The sequence below is a fragment of the Leptodactylus fuscus genome, chromosome 1, assembly GCF_031893055.1.
Source record: "Leptodactylus fuscus isolate aLepFus1 chromosome 1, aLepFus1.hap2, whole genome shotgun sequence".
Taxonomy (NCBI): Eukaryota; Metazoa; Chordata; class Amphibia; order Anura; family Leptodactylidae; genus Leptodactylus; species Leptodactylus fuscus.
Window position 1 is genome coordinate 72,940,810 of NC_134265.1, and position 27,133 is coordinate 72,967,942.

Below are 27,133 nucleotides of genomic sequence, written 5' to 3' on the forward strand. Positions count from 1 at the left end.
GTGAGTCTGAATATTGGCAGCCCCACTGAACAACAGCTTATGGCTGGGGGCCCCACGTGGCATAAAGGCCCACAGAAAAAAAAAAAGGGGGCATTTTACAGTCCCTGAATAGGAGAAGGGGTTAAATCTGTCACATGGTTTTATGGCATCTTACAGAAATCACTGACCTGAGACCCTAAGAACTGATAAGAACCTGGAATTGTTTACATTGTTCTTACATTGTTTCTACCAATTACTAATAACCCTCTACCCCCCTTCCTCCTGGAATTCTATCCCTATGTGTCCTTTTGTACATAAATATGCATCCTTCAGAAATGGTTTTTAAATTTATTTGAGAAAGGAGCCTAGAGTTCCGAAACGTTGTAATCTGTTATCATTATTAGTTAGCCATTAAAAAGGTATCAACTACTGAAGACTTCCAAGTTTTGGGGGTTTTTTTATATTTCCTACCCACTGGCTAACACAGTACAGAACAAACATTTTCCTTGGTCTACGTGAGTCAAAGTTGAAACACTTTTTGTCTGTAATGCTTTTCAGTTCCTGCTCAATTCAAGGGTTAAACAACTGGAAAGACAAAGAGGGTGATATATCAATACTAGCAGTTTGTATACCAGTCTTGATAATCCCTGTGCCACTGATGGATATTCCTGATTTATGGCAAGGATTAGGACTCTTCATAAATCATGCACATCCTTTGGCTGGCTGCATTGAAATCTGCACCAGCTTGTAGTTGCTGTAGATTCCAGACATTGTTTATACCAGAAAACTTCTACAGTTTTTGGAAATTGGCAAGGGCAGCATAAAAACATCATATTGACATTTTCACAATATGCCTTATTTGCTGTTTTTGTATGTTATTTGCTTTTTTAAAATTATTCTTTATGCTGTTGCCTTTAGTATCATATACTAAAAGTTTTATTTCATTTTTTAAAAGTATGATCTATTAAGATTGTTAATAAGAGCAGAGATGGGGGCTACAGTGTGAGTTTCCTGCTCCGCCATTATATAAAACTGTATCTGCATCCTGAGGATGGCCGCGATGAGAGATCTCATAATACGCATGAAAATAATATAACAATATGAAAGCTACCTGTACTATTCAGAAACGATTGTGGCTTTGGGAAGTATAGAGATGACATGACGCATACAGTATCACTTATTTCGTTGGCCTACATTTAAATCTTCTACGGTAATCATATAACACATGTCGTACAATTTGCATAATGAATTGCATCACATTTTTTCTTAAATTATATTTCAGTAAAATGTCAGATTAATTCTTGTAAATCATTTCAGGCTGGATGATGATTGATTTGAATTTTTACTAAGCCTCCTGTTGCTAAGACGTAAGGAGCGCTGATCATTGTAAATTGTGGTGGCCTTTCTATACAGGTAATTAATCAAAATGTCTTCTCTTATTTTTATGGCCTGCATTATTCTACTGAATGTATGCAATTATATACTCGAAGATGCCAACAACCTAAATTATCATGCACACACAGTCTGCTTTTGTTAAGATAGCTCTTACAAGCAATATACCTATGGACACGTAATGATCAATTTCAATTTTTAACTTCACTACCTCCACCAACTCCAAATCTTTGCATGCTTCAATAGTTTCTGCTTATTAGGACTGTGCGGCAGGTGTGGCCAAGAGAGCAGGGTCGCAGCCTGGTCCGCTGTCACTGCTCAGTCCAGCATAGCAGGGGTTAAGTCCCTTGCAGCCCATATCTGTGGTCGGTTTCCTGACTGCCAGGGTTGTCAGCCTATGAGCACCTGGCCTGACTGTTCAGGCCCGCCTTCCCTCAATTTAAGGAGGCAGAATTGGGCAGCCCGGTGCTCTAGTCTCAAATTCCATATGGTGCACATCTGTGCAAGACTTTAGTTTTGGCAGCAAGCTGCCTAGTTAGGTGAGTAGTGAGAATCTCCACCCTTTATTTATTTATTTATATTGTGGGTATCCTTTCCCTTAGTTAGTATTGTAGGAATCTCATTACCTTAGGCAGGCTGCTACCTGTGGTGCTCCACAGCAGGTGGCTGTGGTGGGTGCTGCCCAGTAAGCTACTGAGAGCATACGGTCATGGTTTGCGTTTGTATTGCACTGGAGTAACAGGAAGACTTTATAATTCATTTGCGGCTGCTCTGTCCTGCAGAGAACTTATCTATTTAGTTTATTTGTTTACCCAGATGGTGTTGTAGCCCAGCAGTGACATTAACTGTCGGGCCTTGTTCACACCAGGGTGCTCCGCGGTTCAGAGCCCAGTTGGGCTCCGCAGGTTGTTTATTTATAATTTTTTTTAAATAACCTGCTGACCGTAACACTGCTCCACTGATTCTGCCCTGGTTGGAATATTTTCTCTAGCCCCACCATTCCTGAGCAATAATTTGTTAGTTTCAAACAAATTAGGCTCTGTAGTGGGTGGTCCCAGACTATCTGCAGCAGTCCAAGACCACCAACCTGACAGTAACCTGTAATTGAGTGCTGAAACTAACACAAATTATTGCTCAGGAATGGTGGGGGCCAGAGAAAAAATTCCAACTGTGTTGGAATCAGTGGAACAGCATGCTTAGGATGCAAAGTGTAGGAGGAGGTGAAAGGTTCTCTTTAACAGGTTGTCCTCTTTGAACTTATTTTGTTAGAATATTCCTTGGTAATCGATCAAAGCATTTCCTATTGCTAGTAACTCTGTAGATGGGAACCGGGCAGATGTTCAATTCTCCTGCAGCACCATCACAGGCGACATTTTGGTTTCCATTTAAATCCAGGTGAGATTTGTGTAATTTATGGACATGACGGGTTCCCAAGAGCACTCTTATAGTCTTTCTCTTCTCTGGTAAATGGACAAAGAAGCTAAAGGTGGCCACTTTTCTTTTTATTCTATTTCTCAAATAGGGTATTTTCAACTGGCTCTCTAAACCAGACAGCTCCTTTAAATTAGCAGTAATAAAAATGTGTTTAAGAGTACTGTGACCTTAAAAAGATGAAGAACAAATGAAATCACATGTGTTATAGCTGCCAATTATTAAGCAATACTTTCTACTTATTTCACTAATTCTGTCAATGGCAAGCCAAAGTCAGTCAGACACGCAGAAGGGCAGCCTCGATGTGCTAGACTTGTTTCCTAAAAAAGAATTAAATCACCCATTTTGTTTAGAGTGTAATCAATTGCTGGTAAAGGTGACAGCCGACTGACAAAATACTTCTGGCAGGCCGCCTAATGGACTTGATGGAATTGTATGTATTATTGATGGTTTTCTATTGGATTCCAAATTACATTACAGACAAGTTTTGAAAGTAAAAAGTAGCCTGGTAAATATTAAAACGCATTTTAGATTGTATAAAGACAATTTTATATAGAATTACAGATTTTAGGCCACTTGAAATTACTGAAAAATGTGGATGTGTAAAGTATATGAAAAAGTAGCTATTGACCAGTGTTAAAAAAAAAAAAAAGACCTCAAAAGACCTAGACAATTTCCCACACTCAGCCTAAAGCCCCACGTTTCGAAATCAACACTTTTTTTGTTGCAGATTTTGCTGCGGTTTTTTGAGCCAAAGCCAAGAGTGAATTGTGCAGAAAGTAGTAGTATAAGAACTTCCTATACATTTCCCATTCCTTTTATAGCCATTCTCAGCCTAAGGCCCCATGTTGCGGAAGTGCAGCTTTTGTTGTTGAAGATTTTGGTGCCAAAGCCAGGTGGACTAAGAACAAGGTAGAATTGTTAGGTCTCCCTATGTATTTCCCATTGGCTTTGGTTCAAAAGAACGCAGTGTAATCTGCAATAAAATGAGCTGCATTTCCGCAACGTGAAGCCTGAGCCTAATCTATTTTATGACTTACAGCACTTTGCAAATACTTTGCCCATAGTTAGTGCAATAGAGTGAGATGACAAAGTTGGATGATAAAACAATAGGTTCAATGTTATAGCCTTAGAAATTTCTATGGCATATCCACAGTATGAGACCTGCTGCTACAGTATTAGGGCTAGTTCACACGGAGTCAAATGGGCCGGATTTTCACACGGAATCCGGTTTGTTAAAAAAGAAATGAGCTGCCCTTTCTTCAGGTGAATTCCGCGGCTGAATCCGCCTCGCGATACCTCTCTTCTGACTAGGCCCATTCATTTTGGCCTAATCCAGAACAGAAAGCCGCGACTATCGGAAGCCGTGACAGTTGCGGCTAGCCGCGGCAGGTGCACTCGGGTCCAGATTCAAACGCGGATTCCTGCATCAAAATACAGATCATTTTACTCCATGTGAACTAGCCCTTAGTGGTTACTTGGCTGTACTCCTTTAGAAGTGAGACAACTGAGCATGTGCGACTACCTCTTCATTAAAAGCAGATGTGGCACCAGTCAGGACAGGGGCTTGACGCACCCTTGTTTTGGAGGTGAATGCATGCAATATCCTGTGGATATTCCATAAATGTTTAAGATGAAAATAGCCTTGTAACCCAATAACATTATTGGCCAAGATCTACCTAACGTTTTAGCCACAGCAGAAGTCAGGAACTGAAACTGCAGAGCATGCAGTTACTCTAAAGGTTCTAACTCCAAAGTCACTTGGGGGTAGAGCCACAATTTTGGTCTTATTTTGCAGGCAAAATCACTAGTTGAAGTGGGTGCAGCTTATATTCACTTCAATAAGGAATATATAGGAGAGTTGAAGCTACTAAAGGATGTATTAAATGTCAAAACTTTATTACACTTGTTTAAAAATAGGTAAACAAATAACCCCAAAAACAAAAGACATAAAACTAAGGCCTGGTTCACACCTGCATTCAGTATTCCATTTGGGGAGACCGTTTGGCGACCCCTGAACGGAACACCAAACGCATTTAAACAACGGTGAGCAATGAAAGTACACAGGCCCCATAGACTATAATGGGGTCTGTGTGTTTTCCACATGAATCATGCAGAGAGGAAAGTAGTTCTTCAAGTACTTTTCTCTCTGCATGATTCGTATGGGCACCAGGCAGAAAACACACAAACCCCATTATAGTCTGTGGGGTCCCTGTGCTTTCATTGCTCACCACTTTTTAAATGCATTTGGTATTCCATTCGGGCGGTCCACAAGGGGACTCTCCGAACGGAATACCGAACGTAGATGTGAAGCAGGCCTAACTCCACTCTTGAGAAATAATAAATGGATAATTTAACTACTCGACTGAATATATAGGTATGTATCCTCAGATATTGCACCTGAACATAGCACTAATATCCACCCTAATAGAATTCGGTCAGTGCGAATACCCCTCTATCTCTAATGCAAAGTGGGAGGGAGCTGATCAAAAAAGTGCTCTAAAAATCCCAAGTATGTTCACCATCAGAGGGATACCGATAGTAGTCAGGAAATAACCCACATAACAGACAAATGAACATCTGTTCCACCCCACATCTGCTGATAATGTAATGCAGGCTATGGCAAGACATGAGCTGATAAACTCAGCCAAACATGTGAACTAAGCATGAGAACCGCTCCAGCTGACTTACTAAAACTGTCTGAAAACATACCTTACGCATTTCAATGCCCATAGATGTATGCTACAATGGCAAATCATCAAAGGTTTTATGCTACAGATCTAGGGGATCTATAGTAAGTACATCCCTAGTTTCTTGTTTTGTTATACAGGATTATACAACAACCCCACCACCACCACCACCACTCCCCTATTGGCACTGATACATGACTGCACGGGGGAACGGAGGTTCTGGCCTCAAATGATTAAAGATCCATCCTCTCCTTAGCCTTAAGGTTAGACTACATTCTACAGATTTGTATTATTCCTTGTTATACTTACTAACACTATGTATCTCTTCTAAACAAGATCATTAATCCATAACCCAGGAAACCTAAGCACACATTATATTATACTCATCTACCTCTACAGTATATTAGAATTAAACATTAAAAAGGCAAAGCCGCTCAAGGTAAATTGCATTGTCAAAGTTTACAAGTAGAAGCTGAACTAATGTCTCATTTAGGAAAATGATGTTCTTCATAAAGAAAGTGGAAAAAAATGACAATAGTAAAAGAAAAGAGCATTGAGTCACTTCTATAGACAACACAATGCAATGGCGAATAAGAGTAAATGTACTTAAAGACTGAACAGCTCAGAGGAATTGCTGTCTCTTGAAAACAATAACCAGAGTGACAACTCCAGATGACATCGCAATGACTCATTATAATTCATTTTACTTGGTAACTTTTCTATTAGTAAGGTACCGTTCACATCAGCAATTTGACTAGCATTTATAACTGCCATAAAGCTATGTCAGTTTCATCGCAGGTAACTGATGGACATCCATGACAAATAATGGGGGATGGGTTTTATGGTAGTGCATAGGGTAACACGGTTTTGGCCAAACTTAGAACAGCCCTTTGAACAATATTCCTGACAATAGCCCTAACAACTGACCCATCACGTATCGCAAAAAATAATAAAAATACGTTTTTTTCTATCCCTGCATCCATCACCTGATTGTTACTCCAGGATCATTTCAATAAAGCTAGTCTGGATTATAAATCATCTTGGATTTAGCATTCCTCCTTCCCTTTGCTCGGATATCAATCCTACAGCATCATATGGGCAGGTATTCCTACAAGTATATCATTAGGGAGGCTAAACTGTGAGCTCCTTCTCCATAGCTGTGACAGGAAGGGTCTGCTCATACGTAGGATTGCTTCTTTAACCCCTTCATGCAAAATCATGTACATGTATATGATTGGGGTGAGGTGGTGTATGGAGAGAGCTCAGGAGCTGAGCTCTCTCCATACATGGCGGATGCCAGCTGTATAACACAACCAGCACCAACCACTAACAGACTATGACAGCGGCATCTAAAGTATCCCAGGCTTGTCATTGCATCTCTGCTACAGCCTGTATACATTACTATTGTAGTGTACAGTGTGAGCAATCAGACCCCCTAGGGTTCAAGGTCCCTAAGGGGTCTGAAAATAAAAGTAAAAAAAAAAAAATTACATAAAAGTTCAAAACAACTCTTTCGCTAGATCACATATAAAAACAAACAATAATAACCAAACAAGTTAGGTGTCCCTGCTCTCTAAAATGCCCCAACCATCAAAACATTAACCCCTTAAGGACCAGGCCATTTTTTGGTTTCGCATTTTCGTTTTTCCCTCCTCACATTTCAAGAGCCATAACTTTTTCATTTTTCAGTTCACAGAGTCACATGATAGCTTATTGTTTGCGGGACAAATTGTACTTTGTAATGGCACCATTCAATATGCTGTGCAATGTACTGGGAAGCTGGAAAAAAATTCAGAATGAGGCGCAATTGGAGAAAAAATGCATTTGCGCCATTTTCTTATGGGTTTAATTTTTACAGCATTCACTGTTTGGTACAAATGACATGTTACCTGTGTTCTACGTGTCAGTACAAACGCGGTGATACCAAATTTATATAGTATTTGAAATTTTTTGATACTTTTAAAAAAATGATAAACTTTGCAAAATAGAAAAAAAAAATTTGTGTCATCATGTTCTAACACCTGTAACTTTTTCATATTTCCATGTATGGAGCTGGTTGTGGTGTCTTTTTATGCGGGACAAGATGACGTTTCTATTGATACCATTTGGGGAAAGATCTGATGGTTTGATCACTTTTTATTCAATTTTTTATAGGAGGCAAAGTGTTGAAAAAAACGCTTTTTGGCTGTTTTTATTTTTTTTGCCGCTACGCCGTTCGCAGTACGGGATAAATGTTTTAATATTCTAATAGTTCAGGCATTTTGGAGCGCAGGGATACCTAATATTTTTATGTTTAATGTTCTTTAATTACTTTTATAGCTGATCTAGGGAAAGGGGGGTGATTTGAACTTTTATATTATTTTTATTTTTTTAATACTTTTAAAAACTTTTTTTTTTCTTCTGTTACATTTATGATCAGACCCCTTAGGTACCTTGAAACCTAGGGAGTCTGATCGCTCATACTATTCACTGCAATACTACAGTATTGCAGTGAATAGGAAAATCGCAGCACTTCTATTAGACGATGCCTCTGGCCTCTGGCATCGTCTAATAGATCTAGTGCAGAGACAAGCCTGGAAGCCTTCAATAGGCTTCCGGCTGTCATAGCAACCGATCACCGCCCTCTTGTGACGTTCAGGAGGGCGGCGATCGGCGAAACATGGCGGCGCCCATGCCGCCGGTGCCGTTTACACACTGCGGTCACGTTTGACCGCAGTGTGTAAAGGGTTAACAGCAGCGATCGGCTCGGGCACCGACCGCTGCTGTTAGTGGCAGGTCCTGGCTGTATTATACAGCCGGCATCTGCCGTGTATGGAGCGAGCTCAGCGTGTGAGCTCGCTCCATACATCCCCATGCGACCCATGACGTACAGTTACGTCAAGGGTCGCTAAGGGGATATAAAATGTATTCCGTACAGTGAACAGTTTTGCAAGGAAAAATATCAAAATGGCCAAATAGCCATTTTTTCAACTTTTTGCATATAAAAAAATAAAAAAAATAGGATAAAAAGTGATCAAACTACCAGACCTTCCCAAAAATGGTATAAATAAAAACGCCATTTTGTCCCACAAAAAAAGACACCTTAGCCAACTCCATACACATAAACATAAAAAGTTACAGATGACAAAATATGGCAACGCTATATTTTTTTCTATTTTACAAAGTTACATTTAAAAAAAAAAAAAAAAAAAAGGTATAAAAATATTTAAATTACTATATAAATTTGGTATCACCGTGATCATACTGACACAGAATACAGGTAATATGTCATTTTTATCACATAGTGAATGCCATTGTCAGAGCTCAGGTCACGATTATAGCATGTTATATTTTACGTTATGTTGAAATACTAATTTTCCTTCAAAACTATTTATTTTTTATTTTATTTTTATGGTAGAGTTGGAAGGGACCTCAAGGGCCATCGGGTCCAACCCCCTGCGAGTGCAGGTTTTCCTAAATCATCCCAGCTATATGTTTATCCAGATTCCGCTTGAAGATTTCCATTGATGGAGCGCCCACCACCTCCCGTGGCAGCCTATTCCACTCTCTCACTACCCTCACTGTCAGAAAGTTTTTCCTAATGTCTAATCTGTATCTCTTTCCCTTTAGTTTCATCCCATTGCTTCTTGTACTTCCTTGTGCTAATGAGAATAGGGTAGATCCCTCTGCACTGTGACTACCTTTCAGATATTTGTAGACTGCTATTAAATCTCCCCTCAGCCTTCTCTTCTGCAAACTAAACAATCCCAGTTCTTTTAGCCGCTCCTCATAGGACATGGTTTGCAGACCTTCCACCATTTTGGTTGCTCTTCTCTGGACTTGCTCCAATATATCGATGTCTTTCTTGAATTGAGGCGCCCAGAACTGTACACAGTATTCCAGGTGTGGTCTGACCAGGGAAGAGTACAGCGGAATAATGACCTCTCTTGATCCAGATTCAATGCTTGTCTTAATACATCCCAGAATTTTATTAGCCTTTTTTGCAGCAGCACCGCACTGTTGGCTTATGTTGAATTTGTGATCTACTATTATGCCCAAGTCCTTTTCCCCTATGCTATCACTTAGTTCTATTCCTCCCATACTATATATGTTTTTTACATTTCTGTTACCCAGATGTAGAACTTTGCATTTGTCCCTGTTAAATACCATTTTGTTCGCCTCAGCTTATTGTTCCAGTGTGTCTAAGTCCTTTTGAATACACTCTCTCTCCTCTCTAGTGTTGGCTATTCCTCCTATCTTCGTATCATCTGCAAATTTTATGAGTTCCCCAATAATTCCATTGTCCAGATCATTTATAAAGATATTAAAAAGTACTGGGCCCAGAACAGAGCCCTGCGGCACCCCGCTTTTGACTTTCTTCCTGTTATGTCAGTCCAGGTAGCTGCAACGGGGCTAAGGAGTAGCAGTAGGGAATCTCGCCCTGCACTACTCCCACTAGCTATCCCGGTCCCTGCCTCACGGGTGTGGGTCGGCTGTACTCAGGCTAAGCCTGACCCCGACAGCTCCTCTCTCACTGATTCCGTAGGCCTAGAGGGAAGTGGGAGAAGGAATGCCCTATAAGACCTCTAGGGACTGGAGACTAAAGGGGGTCACCCCTAACGAACAAGTGAAGCTGCTACTGACAGGGACTGACAAGGGTGTGCGCTGACTAACAACACAAGCAGCACACAGGAAAAATGTGGGAAAGGATTCCCCCAAACCAATATGGGAAGGAACCTTACACTAGGAAACAAACACAGGGAAACTGAGTAGAAATCAAAGGATAAGGCAATTCACTCACACAGTCAATTATACACAGAGGGAGGATTGGTGAACACAGAAGGGAAAACACACAAACCAACTCGTTCACCCAAACCTCCCAAAAACCAACCACGGAACTTCCTCTATCCAAGATAACCACCTACTCCTCCTGCTAAGGCCTAGCTCTGTAAAAGCGACACTCAGCACAGAACCATGGGAGGTATGGGTTTAAATACAGAGTAGAGACCACTCCTCCCAGGTGCAAATGGGAGGACAGACTAATCAACCAGGAGATAAAGCTGCCTACCATCAGTGCGCACGTGCAAGTCAGAAGGTGTGCACCAATACTCACGACAGGACAACCCCGCAGCGCCAGGATGCCACCCCAGACACTGCGCAGCCAAAAACTCCCCAGGTAAGAAAAATAGAAAGTAAAGAACCTAAATACTCCTAACACTTCCAGTTCGATGTGTAGCCATTTAGTATTACTCGTTGTGCCCGATCATTAAGCCAGTTGTGAATCCACCTAACTGATTTTTTGTCAAAGCCATACTTAATCATTTTTTCAATAAGAAGGTTATGTGATACTTTATCAAATGCCTTACTGAAGTCAAGATATACTATGTCCACGGCATTCCCTTGGTCCAACCATTCAGTGATTTTGTTGTAGAAGGAAATCAGGTTAGTCTGACAAGATTTATTGGTCATAAAGCCGTGCTGGCTCTGGTTAATTAATGCCTTCCCATCCAGGTACCGAAGTAAATGTTCCTTGACAATTTGCTCAAAGATTTTTCCTGCTATCGAGGTCAGCCTGTAATTTCCTGGATCGTCCCTTTTCCCCTTTTTGTAGATGGGGACAACATTTGCCCTTTTCCAATCTAAAGGGACCACTCCTGTTTCCCATGACTTACCGAAGATTATAGCAAGGGGTTCTGTTATTTCCTCTGCTATCTCTTTCAGGACTCTAGGGTGTAAATCATCTGGTCCTGGGGACTTGGTTTCCTGTAACTTGGCTAAGTGCTCTCTTACCAGACCTTCGCTTATAGTCAGCTTGGAGTCCTCCTTCCCTTCGCTAAAGACTATCAGCTTTGGAATTAAGAATGTATTCTAAGATGGCGCTGACTCTCATGTTTTGCTGAATTCCTTAGATTGTAACCAAGACTACAACCTGTTATATGTCACGATCAAGAGCCAATCATGTGAAGAATTTCATGTTATATTATGCATTAACCCTTTCTTTTCCTTTCCTGTATAACTATGTGTGATGTGAAATAAACGCAGTTCAGTGCTAGCCGAGGCGATGATATTGCATGAGATGGGATTGAAAACGGAACGGAGTGTCTGTGTCATTCTTAGTGCGGTGCACACATGCTCATTGATTTGGACTGGCTGATTGACCCGTGCTGTCGAATTCGACCCTGACACCGTAAAAATTAAACCAATAAGAAATTGGTACAAATTCCATCTCATTCTCAATTTTTTTTCCAGACTCGCAGCACAGTGCACAGAATATTGAATGGTGCTGTTACAAATTACAATTTGTTTCGCAAACAATAAGCCATCATGTGACTCTGTGAAATGAAGCGATAACGTCACTTGCTGAAATGCCCACTCTGTAAACTCACTAGTAACTGAATACTTTATAATTCTGCACTGCCTTTTGGATTTATGTATACGATTTCAGTCGGTAACTAATAGTAAAATGACATTCGGTAGTTAAAAAAAGGACAAAAAAACAAGGGAAACTGTCACAGATACCGTAATGGCTCAGCACTCTTATCTGCACAGATGAGCCATCAGTTCCACTTGCAAATTGGATTCCTTGCTCATCTGAGGTTTCTGTTGCAGATTCACATAGCATCTTTTTTCCTTTAAACATAAAGATACCATCTCACCATGGGACACCGTGGATATCTAAGTACTCACAAAAACTGTACAGTTTGATCATAAATCACTTGAATCTCCCCATAAATGCTCATTATAAGAAAAAAAACACGGCCCATCTGTCCATTTGGTTACAATTTACATTCACTAACTTATCCCTATGTTGCTTAACATTTGTCAAGTTTTTACTTGTTCTACTGGAGAGAAACGGTCCCATTGAATACGCAGCGTAAAGTATAGAGCAGAAGAGGCAGAAATTTATATTTAAGTTAAAGGGGTATTCCAGTAATAAGAATTTAGCTCCTATCCAAACGATAAGCACATTTTAGTGGTGAGCTTATGAAAGCACATGGAACCCATAGACTATAATGGGGTCCGTGTGTTTTCCGCTCGCTGTCCGTGCGAGTCATGCGGAGAGATAAGTGGTTCATGAATGTAGATTCTCTTCACTGCATGTCAATACCTTCTTCAAACAAGATAACCAACCAACAGAGCTAGCTCTTCAATTCATCAGGTTCATACTCCACCACTATTACTTTTCATTTAACAGCAATATATATTTACAGTGCATAGGAAGTGCTATGGGTAGCAAAAAGTCCCACAGTACTACAACATGTTCATAGCGAAACTAGAGGAGGATTTCTGTCCTTCATTCAACTTAGGGTAAGTTCGCACAACGATTTTTGGTCTGGAACCTGAGGCAGAGGACACCTCAGGTTCCGGACCAAAAGCCAGGTAGCCGCGACTGAAAGCTAGTGCACTGCACCGTCATCCAGCCACGCACTCTGCTCCGGATTAGGCCCTATGAACGGGCCTAGTCTGGAGGAAAGAGTGGCTTCAGGCCAAATCGCGAGGCGTGTGGCATCCATTTTTTTAAAATTTAATGTCTGTGAATGGGGGCTATTCACCCGACTGCTATTTTGATGGTCTATTTCAACGAACCATCAAAATATAGGTCATGTTCAATTTTTGTGTTTTTACGGACTCCTCCATACACTCAAATGTATGGGGAATCCGTGAAAAAGGCAGCCCCTCAGGTGCAAGATGGCCATGATTTTTTTTTTTTTTTTAAATCCGCAAACAATTTTGGCTTTACAAACTACATACAAAGACCTGAGTCTGTAAACAGACCTGAAGTAAGAGGTGTCTCCTTCCTACTATGATATTACTCTCAGGCTATAGTATGCCAAAAGTCTGTGAGTGTTGCCGCTAGGATGGCCTGGAAGCTATGTGTGTTGTAAATGTTGAGCAGTAGTGTCTGTGTTGTGTAAAGAAGCTAATATGTAGTTAGTAGAATGATAGTCAGGAATTGTTATACACAGGACATAGTGGGGCAAATTTATTAAAATTGGTATATTGTATGCCAGTGTTAATAAACAGCCTGACTGGCACTGGGACAAGAGATTTATGAAGCGGCCTCAGCCTCTTCATATGTCTATCTGCTGTCCCTGATCAGAATGAAAATCTATGGCATTTAGGAACTGGGGTAGATTTTCACTTTAAGCCATGCCAGAAAACTGGCATGAGTTATAACAAATCTGTGACCTTTCCCCGATCTCCGCCCCGCTCTGCCTACATTTATATAATGTGGACGAGGCGCAGATCAGGGCTTGAGATGTAATATTATCAGTAATTAATTTACCCCATTAAAGTCAGTTTATAATGGATTCCTTTGTGGATTTTGACCCAAGAGTTGGCAATCCCAATAGGTCACTAATCCCAACATTCTTACACTATAGACAAATAAAGTGAAACCTCTTCTTACAATGGCTTTATATATATTCCCAGTAACATATCTATAACATATCAAACAATCCAATAATCTAATATCTGCAGGGTACATCAGCGATACGACCACATTTTGGAGTGTTTTACAAGAGAAAGTTCCTCTTTTCCTTAGCAGACCCCTATCAGACATTATGAAGAGGCTATCAACTTCAAGGCACAATGATATTTAAAATGGCCTAAATAATTTATGGAATGAAGATGAAGACTTTCATTTTACCTCATCTAATGAAGTGGAGAAAATGAAAGATGAATGTAATAAAAAGGAAATGAGATACCCTTTGTACGATGGCCGCGATATATTATTTGTAGCCATTGTAATTGCCTAAATGCTAATTTATCTATAAGTAGCGTTTTCTTTAATTTTCTGAAACAGTTCTAGAAACATTTACATTGTGCTTGGCTGAAAAGGGTAAAGTCCTCCATGTATTATGTCATGTTTAGAGAGGAACACAGAGTATACTAGAAGGACAATGGTGACTGATAATGGTTATTTCCAAAGATCAAGCTAAAACTCGTCCTTTTGATGTCTCTCATCCAAGTTTAAAGGGAGTCTGTCTGCATGAAATTACATTATAAAGTACACACAGTACCTTGCTGGCCATTGAATACAGTTTCCAAAGCTGCTTTTATTTTTTTTTATAGGGTTTTTTTTTTTTTTTTTTTTCAAAAAATATACTGGAACACTCCTTTAATTAAGATATTTGGCCATTTAAAAAAGTTGTAAATTTTAAACACAGCCCATCTTTTGTAAGAGAGCAGGAAACTTTTTGTGAATTGTTTTCTGCATAAAGTAAGGTGGGCGTAGAGGAAAGTAGCATGGCCAACTGCAGTCCAATAGGTTTAATGTAATTTATGCTAGTTCCCATTCCTACTTTTCCCATTCCTAAAGCTAAGGTGCCTCAGTGGATGTCCATATCCTTGCCAGTAGTCTATCCACAAAGTAGATATTCTAAATGACCATTAGTTGTAAAAGGAACTTGTCGGCTTCATTAAACTCACCCAAACCAGCATCATTACCTCACAGGACATATCATGTGATGTCTTCAGAATGCCTGAGTGCTGCCACTATCAGAAATTTAACTTTTACTTCTTATTCAGATTAGGAATTTCAAGTCAAGGATTTAAAGAGATATCAGCGCAAGTTAAAGGGGTTGTCCCATCACAAGGATCCTATCTATACTGCTAGTTTATGTGGATTTAAGACTTTTCCTAAATGTTTTGCTTTATCAAACCTGCTTTGTTTGTCCGCCATCTTAATTTATTCACTTCATTGTTTACACTCCGTTTCTGTGGTCCTTGGGATTATCTGCTCATTTGTCAAGTGATGTAGCTGCCTTCTCTCAGGAGGGAGGGAGGGGCTGGGAGCAGCTCTGAGCTGTTTGTGTCTTTTAAGTAGCGGAGCTTCTCAGATAGGGGAGGTGAGAGCTCTGGGATTCCTGAGCTCTTATGAGTCAGTTTAATTGAATTTGGCTGATAAGGGCTGAGATAGGGAGTCCATTACCTCTGTATGTAATGCAAGCTGACTCAAATCCAGCTCTGCTACATCAGCTTCACACTGTGGTAATTCATTTACAACCAATCCCATGCAAGTGAAACTCCACCCACCTATGTGCCGAGAAAAGCAGGAAGTGAATAGAGCACAACAGCCTGGTGAACAAGCGTCATGGGAATACCCCTTTAAGTTTTCCATACCTTTAAATCTCTCCATATTGTGAATGACACCCCTCAACTCTGCTAATGTCACAGCATAGGGGCCATATTTGGGCATAGAGAACTTGACTATTAGTGCTACAATCCCTTGATTTGAAACACCTAAGTTGAATATAAAATAGATGTTAATTTTTGGAAGGTGGAGGCATTATAAGCACATTGTTGCAAAACACACAAGATGCCCTGTCAGGTGCTGATAGTGGTGGGAGGTTATGAACTGAAAGGTTAAATTAAAATCCCCCATCAACCAAAATATATCACCATTTATGTATCACAATTTTTTCATTTATAAAAAAAACTAGGGTTTGTTTTCTCTATTTTGTTCATGATTTGTGGGGTCGCTATCTTGCCTGAGATTATCCTCTGCTCTGTTAACAGCATTTAGTGATTTGCTTTACAGCAGGCTCATGACCATAGGTGCCGATAGACTGGAGTTGACAATCTGAGGTCTAAGGGATAGTTTTCTAGATCTGCTCTGTGGAGGGAAAGAGAATAGATAAGCTTTAACATAATCTAACATAGTAGTATATGCAATGTTGGGTCAATAGAGGTGTAATCCTGTCTGTGTTATCTGTGATGTAAATGATCTGACTTCTGCAAAGAAAACCCCCACAGAATTGGAAAGAACCAGTCTATTATCAAAAGTAAAAATTGCAGGATTTACTATTTTTTTAGATATAGATAGTGATTGGAAAAAATTCTAAAAAATATGGTTAGCACAAAAATTTGGTTTAAAAAAATTAAGAAATAGGTAATTTTCTAGTGACAAATTCCCTTTAAATTAAAAGATAATTTTCTTATGGAAAAAAAAATCAATTCTCTAGGCCAATTATCTAGCATAAAAAATGGCAAATGTTTGTTTCACAAAGATTTGCTGAATCTTTCAAAGATTTATATTCTTCTGATAGCCTTGCCACTTTTCTGAAATCATTGTGGTGCGGGCAGGGTATTAAGGGAGGGGGTGTTGTCTCTCACAACTGACAAGATTGAGCCGCTAGCATAAACTATATTTCAAATTTATTGCAGCCACAAGCATGGGGTGGGGGGTAGAGATGTCTCGACTTCTCTTAGAAGTACATGCCTTGCAAATCACACCAATGGGAGAAATTATCATGAGGGGAATAAAACATTGTCGCATATAACAATAGTACAGTGTGTGTACTAGAATTTTTTTTTTGTTATATTAGGCTGAGGAAGGTGAAAAAAATACATAAAAATCATACTCTCCTGTCCCCGATTCTCTGGTATCTCCCAGTATGATTCGTTCCTGTTGCTTTGGTGTTTTCTTCTGGCAGAAGTCCCTGCCGTTTCGTGATTACTGAGGCCATTCAGCGGCTTCAGCAAAGGACATGGGATTTCGGTATCTGTGATGTCCGGGGTCCTTTCCTTAGGCTGCCGATTGGCCTCAGCGGTCACGTGACCTTAGGAAAAGGACTCAGGACATCACAGTGCGGCGGAGACTTACGCCACAAGAACAACATTGGAGCAACACGATCGGACTGCGCTGGGTGATATTGGAACATCAGGGACAGGCGAGTATGCTGCATTTTTTTTTCTTTTTCTTATAACTATCCTTTTTAACGTATCCATTTTCCAACCCACATTTGATAAGTGGAATGAGAAGTGTGAAAAAGCTGAATGCTCTGAAAAAAATAATGTTGTTAAAACTGTACAACTGTCTTAAAATTGTACCATACATTTTGGATAATTTTACAATGTGTCCTCTGTTAGCACTGCCGAGATAACAATATGTTTGCAGAAGGCTTAACAGTGCACATTTACTAACATTGGCATATAGCAAAACAGTACACCAATGTGCTTTACCCAATCACATAAATAGAAGAGGCCATGCTAACAGTGATGTCATCAAGTAAAACTGTTGCCCACCAATGAGAAAGGAACACCAACCAAAAGAGCAAATAAAATAATAATTATAACTATGATGTCATCAAACCTTCTTAAATTTTCACCAATCATAGAGCAGCACTCAGAATAAATACCAGCCTCTGGTCAGTCTAGGAAGGGCAGAACTACAACTAGGAGTAGCAGAACACCCAGGGCCAATATAAAGCAGGTCATGTAAACTGTGATGTAAGAAAAAATGGTGCTGGCTTTAGTGCCAGTGGTTCAGTGCTCCTGAATGCTGTGATCAATAACATGTTCTTAGTAGTGCTCAAAAACCATTATCAGTATACCACATCGCCTACTGCTGGCAAAGCATGCAGATGTGGAAGGCAGGTAAGTAATTGGTCCCTTAAGTATATCACATGGGTAATTACATATGATATTACATGGGTAATTATATATGATCCTACACCAATATCTTACCTGACTAGTCATGCTACATTACTACAACTGCCTGGCTGTATTAAATACAAGCAGTAGTGTACTGTAAAGTAAAGCTACTGGTATACAGAAGGAAGCAGGAGGATACTGGGTACGAGTATAATGACAGAGGAAGTATTCCATTAATAAGAGAAATGTTTGCTGTCTCCGCTATGGGGAAGCAGTGTGGCTGTCACTGGCATGTACAGCATTAGCGTTACACCACTGCTATCTTATGTCGCCTCTGTTCTCTAACTTGTATTCTCTTGTGATACTTGTAACCTTTAATTGAAAGCAAAAAGCAAGAACACTCTTCTTTTTTTCCTTCTAGCAGAAATGTATGACAAAATTACTTGTTTTTATGTTCTGACTTTTGCTGGAATATCCTTTTCACTGTACATCTAGATTGAAATAAAATATCGGAAAACTACATGACCAGTATTTAGCTAATAGTTAAAGGGGTGTCCCCCTGTAGGAAAAGAAAATCACAGGAAGGACTAACAACTGGGTTTTCCTATTAAAGAAGACCTTTCATGTCGTCATAAAAGTGCAGTTTTATATAGCGCTAGAAAGTCAACAGTGCGCTGAATTCCGCGCACTGGCCGTTTTTCCAGTATGTGCCCTAGTGGTGGAGATATTAGTGCTGGTAGTTTCGACATAGAAATCACCCCATTGTGAGAAGGGTGCCCAGCCCTGACTGTACTATTCCATAGACTTATACGGGGGAAGGGGGTGTTTCTCACAGCTCAGCGGCAGATGATGACGCTGACCTATGAGGAACGCCCTTCTGACACTGGGGAGATATCCGTGCCGAAACTAAACAGATAAACCGACAGTGCGCTGAATTCAGCACACTGTCTGCTTTCTATTGGTATACAAAACCACGCTTTCATGAGGAATGAAAAGTCCTCTTTAAAGGACTTGTCGGCAAAAAAATAATTTCCAAATAATAGCTCCTCCATAAAATTACTTTATAATCTATAGTCATTGGTAGGGAATAGAGATGAGCGAACACTAAAATGTTCGAGGTTCGAAATTCGATTCGAACAGCCGCTCACTGTTCGAGTGTTCGAATGGGTTTCGAACCCCATTATAGTCTATGGGGAACATAAACTCGTTAAGGGGGAAACCCAAATTTGTGTCTGGAGGGTCACCAAGTCCACTATGACACCCCAGGAAATGATACCAACACCCTGGAATGACACTGGGACAGCAGGGGAAGCATGTCTGGGGGCATAAAAGTCACTTTATTTCATGGAAATCCCTGTCAGTTTGCGATTTTCGCAAGCTAACTTTTCCCCATAGAAATGCATTGGCCAGTGCTGATTGGCCAGAGTACGGAACTCGACCAATCAGCGCTGGCTCTGCTGGAGGAGGCGGAGTCTAAGATCGCTCCACACCAGTCTCCATTCAGGTCCGACCTTAGACTCCGCCTCCTCCGGCAGAGCCAGCGCTGATTGGCCGAAGGCTGGCCAATGCATTCCTATGTGAATGCAGAGACTTAGCAGTGCTGAGTCAGTTTTGCTCAACTACACATCTGATGCACACTCGGCACTGCTACATCAGATGTAGCAATCTGATGTAGCAGAGCCGAGGGTGCACTAGAACCCCTGTGCAAACTCAGTTCACGCTAATAGAATGCATTGGCCAGCGCTGATTGGCCAATGCATTCTATTAGCCCGATGAAGTAGAGCTGAATGTGTGTGCTAAGCACACTCATTCAGCACTGCTTCATCACGCCAATACAATGCATTAGCCAGTGCTGATTGGCCAGAGTACGGAATTCGGCCAATCAGCGCTGGCCAATGCATTCTATTAGCCCGATGAAGTAGAGCTGAATGTGTGTGCTAAGCACACACATTCAGCACTGCTTCATCACGCCAATACAATGCATTAGCCAGTGCTGATTGGCCAGAGTACAGAATTCGGCCAATCAGCGCTGGCCAATGCATTCTATTAGCCTGATGAAGTAGAGCTGAATGTGTGTGCTAAGCACACACATTCAGCACTGCTTCATCACGCCAATACAATGCATTAGCCAGTGCTGATTGGCCAGAGTACGGAATTCGGCCAATCAGCGCTGGCCAATGCATTCTATTAGCCCGATGAAGTAGAGCTGAATGTGTGTGCTAAGCACACACATTCAGCACTGCTTCATCACGCCAATACAATGCATTAGCCAGTGCTGATTGGCCAGAGTACGGAATTCGGCCAATCAGCGCTGGCTCTGCTGGAGGAGGCGGAGTCTAAGGTCGGACCCTTAGACTCCGCCTCCTCCAGCAGAGCCAGCGCTGATTGGCCGAATTCCGTACTCTGGCCAATCAGCGCTGGCCAATGCATTCTATTAGCCCGATGAAGTAGAGCTGAATGTGTGTGCTAAGCACACACATTCAGCACTGCTTCATCACGCCAATACAATGCATTAGCCAGTGCTGATTGGCCAGAGTACGGAATTCGGCCAATCAGCGCTGGCCAATGCATTCTATTAGCCCGATGAAGCAGAGCTGAATGTGTGTGCTAAGCACACACATTCAGCACTGCTTCATCACGCCAATACAATGCATTAGCCAGTGCTGATTGGCCAGAGTACGGAATTCGGCCAATCAGCGCTGGCCAATGCATTCTATTAGCCCGATGAAGTAGAGCTGAATGTGTGTGCTAAGCACACACATTCAGCACTGCTTCATCACGCCAATTCAATGCATTAGCCAGTGCTGATTGGCCAGAGTACGGAATTCGGCCAATCAGCGCTGGCCAATGCATTCTATTAGCCCGATGAAGTAGAGCTGAATGTGTGTGCTAAGCACACACATTCAGCACTGCTTCATCACGCCAATTCAATGCATTAGCCAGTGCTGATTGGCCAGAGTACGGAATTCGGCCAATCAGCGCTGGCCAATGCATTCTATTAGCCCGATGAAGTAGAACTGAATGTGTGTGCTAAGCACACACATTCAGCACTGCTTCATCACGCCAATACAATGCATTAGCCAGTGCTGATTGGCCAGAGTACGGAATTCGGCCAATCAGCGCTGGCTCTGCTGGAGGAGGCGGAGTCTAAGATCGCTCCACACCAGTCTCCATTCAGGTCCGACCTTAGACTCCGCCTCCTCCAGCAGAGCCAGCGCTGATTGGCCGAATTCCGTACTCTGGCCAATCAGCACTGGCTAATGCATTGTATTGGCGTGATGAAGCAGTGCTGAATGTGTGTGCTTAGCACACACATTCAGCTCTACTTCATCGGGCTAATAGAATGCATTGGCCAGCGCTGATTGGCCAGAGTACGGAATTCGACCAATCAGCGCTGGCTCTGCTGGAGGAGGCGGAGTCTAAGATCGCTCCACACCAGTCTCCATTCAGGTCCGACCTTAGACTCCGCCTCCTCCAGCAGAGCCAGCGCTGATTGGCCGAATTCCGTACTCTGGCCAATCAGCACTGGCTAATGCATTGTATTGGCGTGATGAAGCAGTGCTGAATGTGTGTGCTTAGCACACACATTCAGCTCTACTTCATCGGGCTAATAGAATGCATTGGCCAGCGCTGATTGGCCAGAGTACGGAATTCGACCAATCAGCGCTGGCTCTGCTGGAGGAGGCGGAGTCTAAGATCGCTCCACACCAGTCTCCATTCAGGTCCGACCTTAGACTCCGCCTCCTCCAGCAGAGCCAGCGCTGATTGGCCAGAGTACGGAATTCGGCCAATCAGCACTGGCTAATGCATTGTATTGGCGTGATGAAGCAGTGCTGAATGTGTGTGCTTAGCACACACATTCAGCTCTACTTCATCGGGCTAATAGAATGCATTGGCCAGCGCTGATTGGCCGAATTCCATACTCTGGCCAATCAGCACTGGCTAATGCATTGTATTGGCGTGATGAAGCAGTGCTGAATGTGTGTGCTTAGCACACACATTCAGCTCTACTTCATCGGGCTAATAGAATGCATTAGCCAGTGCTAAAGGTTATCCCTAGCTATCCCTGCCTGTACAGCTATCCCTGTCTCATAGTCACAAAGTTCACATTCTCATATGACCCGGATTTGAAATCCACTATTCGTCTAAAATGGAGGTCACCTGATTTCGGCAGCCAATGACTTTTTCCAATTTTTTTCAATGCCCCCGGTGTCGTAGTTCCTGTCCCACCTCCCCTGCGCTGTTATTGGTGCAAAAAAGGCGCCAGGGAAGGTGGGAGGGGAATCGAATTTTGGCGCACTTTACCACGCGGTGTTCGATTCGATTCGAACATAGCGAACACCCTGATATCCGATCGAACATGTGTTCGATAGAACACTGTTCGCTCATCTCTAGTAGGGAAGTAAGTCCTCATTGGTGAAAGAAAGGAACTTGCTCTGAGTGCCACCTTAAATTTCAACGATACATGTCTTTTTTGTCTTTCTTGAAAGGAATATTCAGACACAGGAGGAAATTCTCCTCCTCACTTCTGTGTCAAGAGACGGCTCATCCTCTAGAATGTCTCAATATTTCAGACCATTTTTAACTTAGAACCTCTAGGCAACAACATAGCAATAAGAGTCACTGGCTCATCTCTTTCTACAACGAGGATCAATAGCAATAGTGTTCCTTACAGAAACAAAGCACTGGCGAATATATAAATAATAAAATATAAATAATTATATAGATAATGTTTGTGTGTTTGTTTATAGCTTTCCCATTTTTCTCTTACACATCTTAAGCTGTTCACACTACCGCTGCTGTCCGCCCCAGGGTTTCCGTTGTAAACCCCAGGAAAACTGGACAGCTGACGGCTTGCCGGCGGTCAGCTTTAAAACCTATTCATTTGAATGGGTTTTTAAAGGTGACCACCGGTGTCCGTATGCAACCTCTCAGCCTGGAAACCATTTTTTGCAAGACTTTGTGTCCATGCAAAAAAAAAATGTATAGCGGCGGTAGTGTGGATAACGCTTTAGCTACTAACTAGGGTTGAGCCGATCTTGACTTTTCAGGATCGATTTTAAAATCCGATTTCCGATCATTTTTCATTCGAACCCGATCTCGATCCAAATTCCGATCCCAATGCAAGTCAATGGGATTTTTTTTTTAATCGGAGATCGGATTTTAAAAGCAATCCTACCCCCTGGTGTCCACTTACCTCCAGAGATGGCTGGTCCTGTGCCCTGTGCCTTCATTCTTTGCCTCGCTGCTGCTCCACGCTGCTTTTCTTCCTTCGCTGCCCCCTCCCTGCCAGGTTAGGAGAGTGTGGGCGGGTTAGGAGAGTGTGGGAGGGTACTGGGAGGGGAGACGTCATGTCTCCCCGCCCTGTACCCGCCCACACTCTAAGCCCCAAGCCCCGCCTACCTAGTGCTTTAAACACTAACCTGGGAGGTGGGGCAGCAAGGCAAGAAGAAGGAGGGCACTGGAGCAGCCATCTCTAGAGGTAAGTAGCTGCTAGAGATTTAGTTTAGCCTTCCATTCGAATGAATGAAGGCAGCCGGCGCGCAGAGGGTTAAGGCTGTGTGTCGGCTGCTTCCATTCATTCCTATGGAACTGTAGCGGAGCCTTTACACTGAATATACAGTACATCGTATACTCAGTGTGAAGGCTAAGCAATGCATTGTGGGAAAAATCACCGATCTCGATCCCACATAAAAAGATCGTATTCGGAATTCCGATGGCGATCATGAAATTTTCTCGATCGCCGATCGGAATCCAATCTTTTCCAAACACGATTGCTCAACCCTACTACTAACTTATTAAGATACCAGTACTTTGTGCTTTGTGGCTATAAAATACATTGCTAATGATGAGGCTTTTAGGCTGAGAACATCCTTCCTTTAGTTCTGAGAGGTTTATTAGTTGCTCACCTCACATGACTGCTACTAATGTGAAAAAAGAATTTTTTCACATTCACATATTTTTCCATAGGGCCTCAGGCCATATAACTGTAACCTGTACTGCTTTAATAGTAGCCCTACTGATTCCAGGGGCATCGAAAGAGGTAAGTGAGCGAAGTAAAAAAGGAATTGCAAAATAAGTAAAGCCCAGCTTCAGTCTTCTTCCTTGAAGTTGCGACCCCAATACTTGCAGGTATTAAAGTGTGTGGTACTAAAGGGGCAACACGGTGGCTCAGTGGTTAGCATTGCAGCCTTGCAGCGCTGGAGTCCTGGGTTTGAATCCTGCCAGGGTAACATCTGCAAGGAGTTTGTATGTTCTCCCCGTGTTTGTGTGGATTTCCTCCCATACTCCAACGACATACTGATAGGGAATGTAGATTGTGAGCTTTATATGGGGCTCACAATCTACATTAAAAAAAAAAATTAAAAAATGTGTGGTACTAAAAGCAGACATGTAAACATTTATGAAAAGAAGAGGTTTAAAGTAAAACATACAAGAACATATAACAAAGACTTGGTAATATTGTGTATCTTCCCACTTCTTAAGAGCCATCTTAAATCTGAAGAACACTTGATCTGTATATGGTCTGGCACTCATTAGTGACACATAAATGCATGCCGATAAGAAACATTTACCATACTGTGAGACAAATGTGTATTGTGACTCAAGGACGTACTCAAGTAATGAGAACAGCAGTGTTCTATTGTAGGAGAAATGTACAGTATTATGGAGCCATTTTCCCTATTTGTACATATTGTACTACAGATTTTGCTGTACATACATTCATAACAAATAAGAACTCATTATTGTACCTTATAGAAAGACGTGATGTTTTCTTCTCCATGCTGTGCTCTGTTACATCACAAACTTTCCTAGGCACCTGTCTTTGAGAAGGTTCCCATGGTGTAGGGATGCAGGGCACCACGGGTGGTAGGAACCGTTGTGAAAGTGCACTTGCAAGTCTGCCTCCCACATACTGAAAAAAGACCAGGCTCTCAGGGGCTGATGGAGACTTAGCACTTGCAGTAATAAAAGGATTTGCAGGACCATTTATTTCAACCTTTTCAAAGGACAATAACAGGAAAAACACATTAAAAGCTGCATTAGTCTATATATATATATATATATATATATATATATATATATATATATATATATAAAAACACTGTTACTTTAGAATGATAGGACAAAACTACATACAATCTGGATTAGCAACCAATATGTGAACATGGCAGACAGTGTCAGACTGATATTTCTTGGGTACATCATGTAGCCTCTGTATACAGGACACATGAATGTCCCCCTTTTAAATAATTTTTGTTCGTATTGTATAGGCAAGACTTATAATCATTAATATTAGATAGGATATTTGGTTATTGGTTCCAAGATCAACTCCAAATGGGACCGTCTTCTGCTAGACCTTGTGGTTCCTATTTTCTTAGATTTCTACTTTTAGAAATTCACAGGACTGAGTCTTGGCTGTGACACCCAGTTTGCGCATCTGTCTGATTTACTAGTCTGGACAGGGTGCAGGGTCTCCTAGCATTATAGTTATATATGGTGCTAGGAATCGGCCTCCCTGTGAACTACTGTTCCATACTGTAATGGTATACTGAAAAAACAAAGAAATAGGTATACAGACACTCAAAATTTTGAGTGTCTGTATACCTATTTCTTTGTTTTTTTCTCTATTAGTTTGTGGTATAGACACGATTTTGGATGTAGGACCCTACTTTGGGAACATACTATGTGTCTCAAAACTATATTTAGTTTTTCCCTCTTATGTGCTAGGTTTGTTTTAATCTTGTAATAGTATACTGTATGAGCAGCCTATACTATACATTCATATAAAAACAGTTAACAATAGAAAACAATGGGGCAGATTTACTAATGCTGTTTAAGCTTTATACAGTGCAAACTAAGTCTAGACCTTTATAAAATGTGCCAGATTTACCATAGTGTCTGCTGCTGGATTTTAAAGATGGCGCACTGTTACCCATCGCTCACATCTGCGTTTGGTAATCCGTTCAGGGAGTCCGCATGGGTATCCCACGAACGGAATACCAAACGCGATTGCAAGTGCTGTGTGGAAAAAGCACATGGACCCCATAGATTATAATGGGGTCCGTGTACTTGTCGTGCTCTGCCCACATGAATCATGCGGACAGGAAAGTGCATTGTGAACTACTTTCCTGTCCGCATGTTCTGTGCGGAGATCTGGCGGCAAGCACACGGACCCCATTATAGTCTATGGGTCCGTGTGCTTTTACTGCACAGCGCTTGAAATTGCATATGGTATTCCATTTGGGGGGGTCCCAATGCAGACTCTTCGAATCGAATACAAATGCAGATGTGAACGAGAGGTTTGACTGTCCAGTCCTCGTTACACAACCTATGAATTGGCTTCATTTCTTACAACAATAAAAATGCACCAAAATTTTGGAGCATTTTAGACACATGGTCACATCTTAATCCACGTATCTTCCTTCACAAACCCGACCCACATGTTGAACACAGTACAGGAACTGTCAGAAAGTGTCTAAAACCGGTTATAAATGTGGTGCAAATCATATGGAAGAAATTGTTTGGGTTTTTTTTACAGCAGAACTCTGGCTCATTTTCAGTAGTAAATCAGCACTACAGCAGATTTACTACTGAAAATGAGCCAGAGTTCTGCTGTAAAAAAACAAAAACAAATCTCTGCAAACAGTCACCAAGATTAGCATATAAGAACTGAATATTAATCTATGGTATTTTAGAATATTAGTGGTCAGTTACTTATACATTCTGGAAAATCTTTATAGAAACCCTTTCAATGAATACAGAACCTTCCATTCATGACCAGATTCCCTAGAGTCCAGTAGGTTTGAGCAACTACAGTAAGCTCCTCTGAAAAAGCTTCTTAAAGAAGGTTGTACTTAGGGCTGGATCATGGGTGCACATACCATTGGTGCCACGTGTGCAGTAGAACAGTAGCCCCATAGGCCAAGAGATTCTATCAGGTTTGTGCTGTGTATTAGACTGTGGGTAGCTGCCTAAACCGTCTAACCTACCGGATATACTGGAAAACAAGAGACCCATAACTATTCTAGCACAGGGTCCTTCAACTATCTGCATGTGCTCCTTAGTTTGAATATGGTTGGTAAGGGTTCCTTGGTTGTAATAATGGTGTCCAATAATATGTGAGCATATAGTACACATTAAATGATTGTCAACAGTTGCTGCCAATATCAACAGGATTTCCCAAAATGTGATTTATCAGTAGATCATGACATCTGTTGACCAATATCTTCTAATAAAGAAACCAAGGATCACCAAATTGTATTTGAATAAACTTTCTTCTT

General features: G+C 41.4%; 1 protein-coding gene across 1 annotated transcript in view; it reads right to left on the reverse strand.

Annotated features, from left to right (window-relative positions):
- Nucleotides 1-27,133, reverse strand: part of TMEM232 (transmembrane protein 232) — a 138,877-nt gene that overhangs the window by 46,691 nt on the left and 65,053 nt on the right. Inside the window, exon 12 of the mRNA XM_075272250.1 lies at nt 24,602-24,849. Coding sequence (XP_075128351.1) covers nt 24,602-24,849 — 248 coding nt within the window. The remainder of the gene's footprint in view (nt 1-24,601; nt 24,850-27,133) is intronic.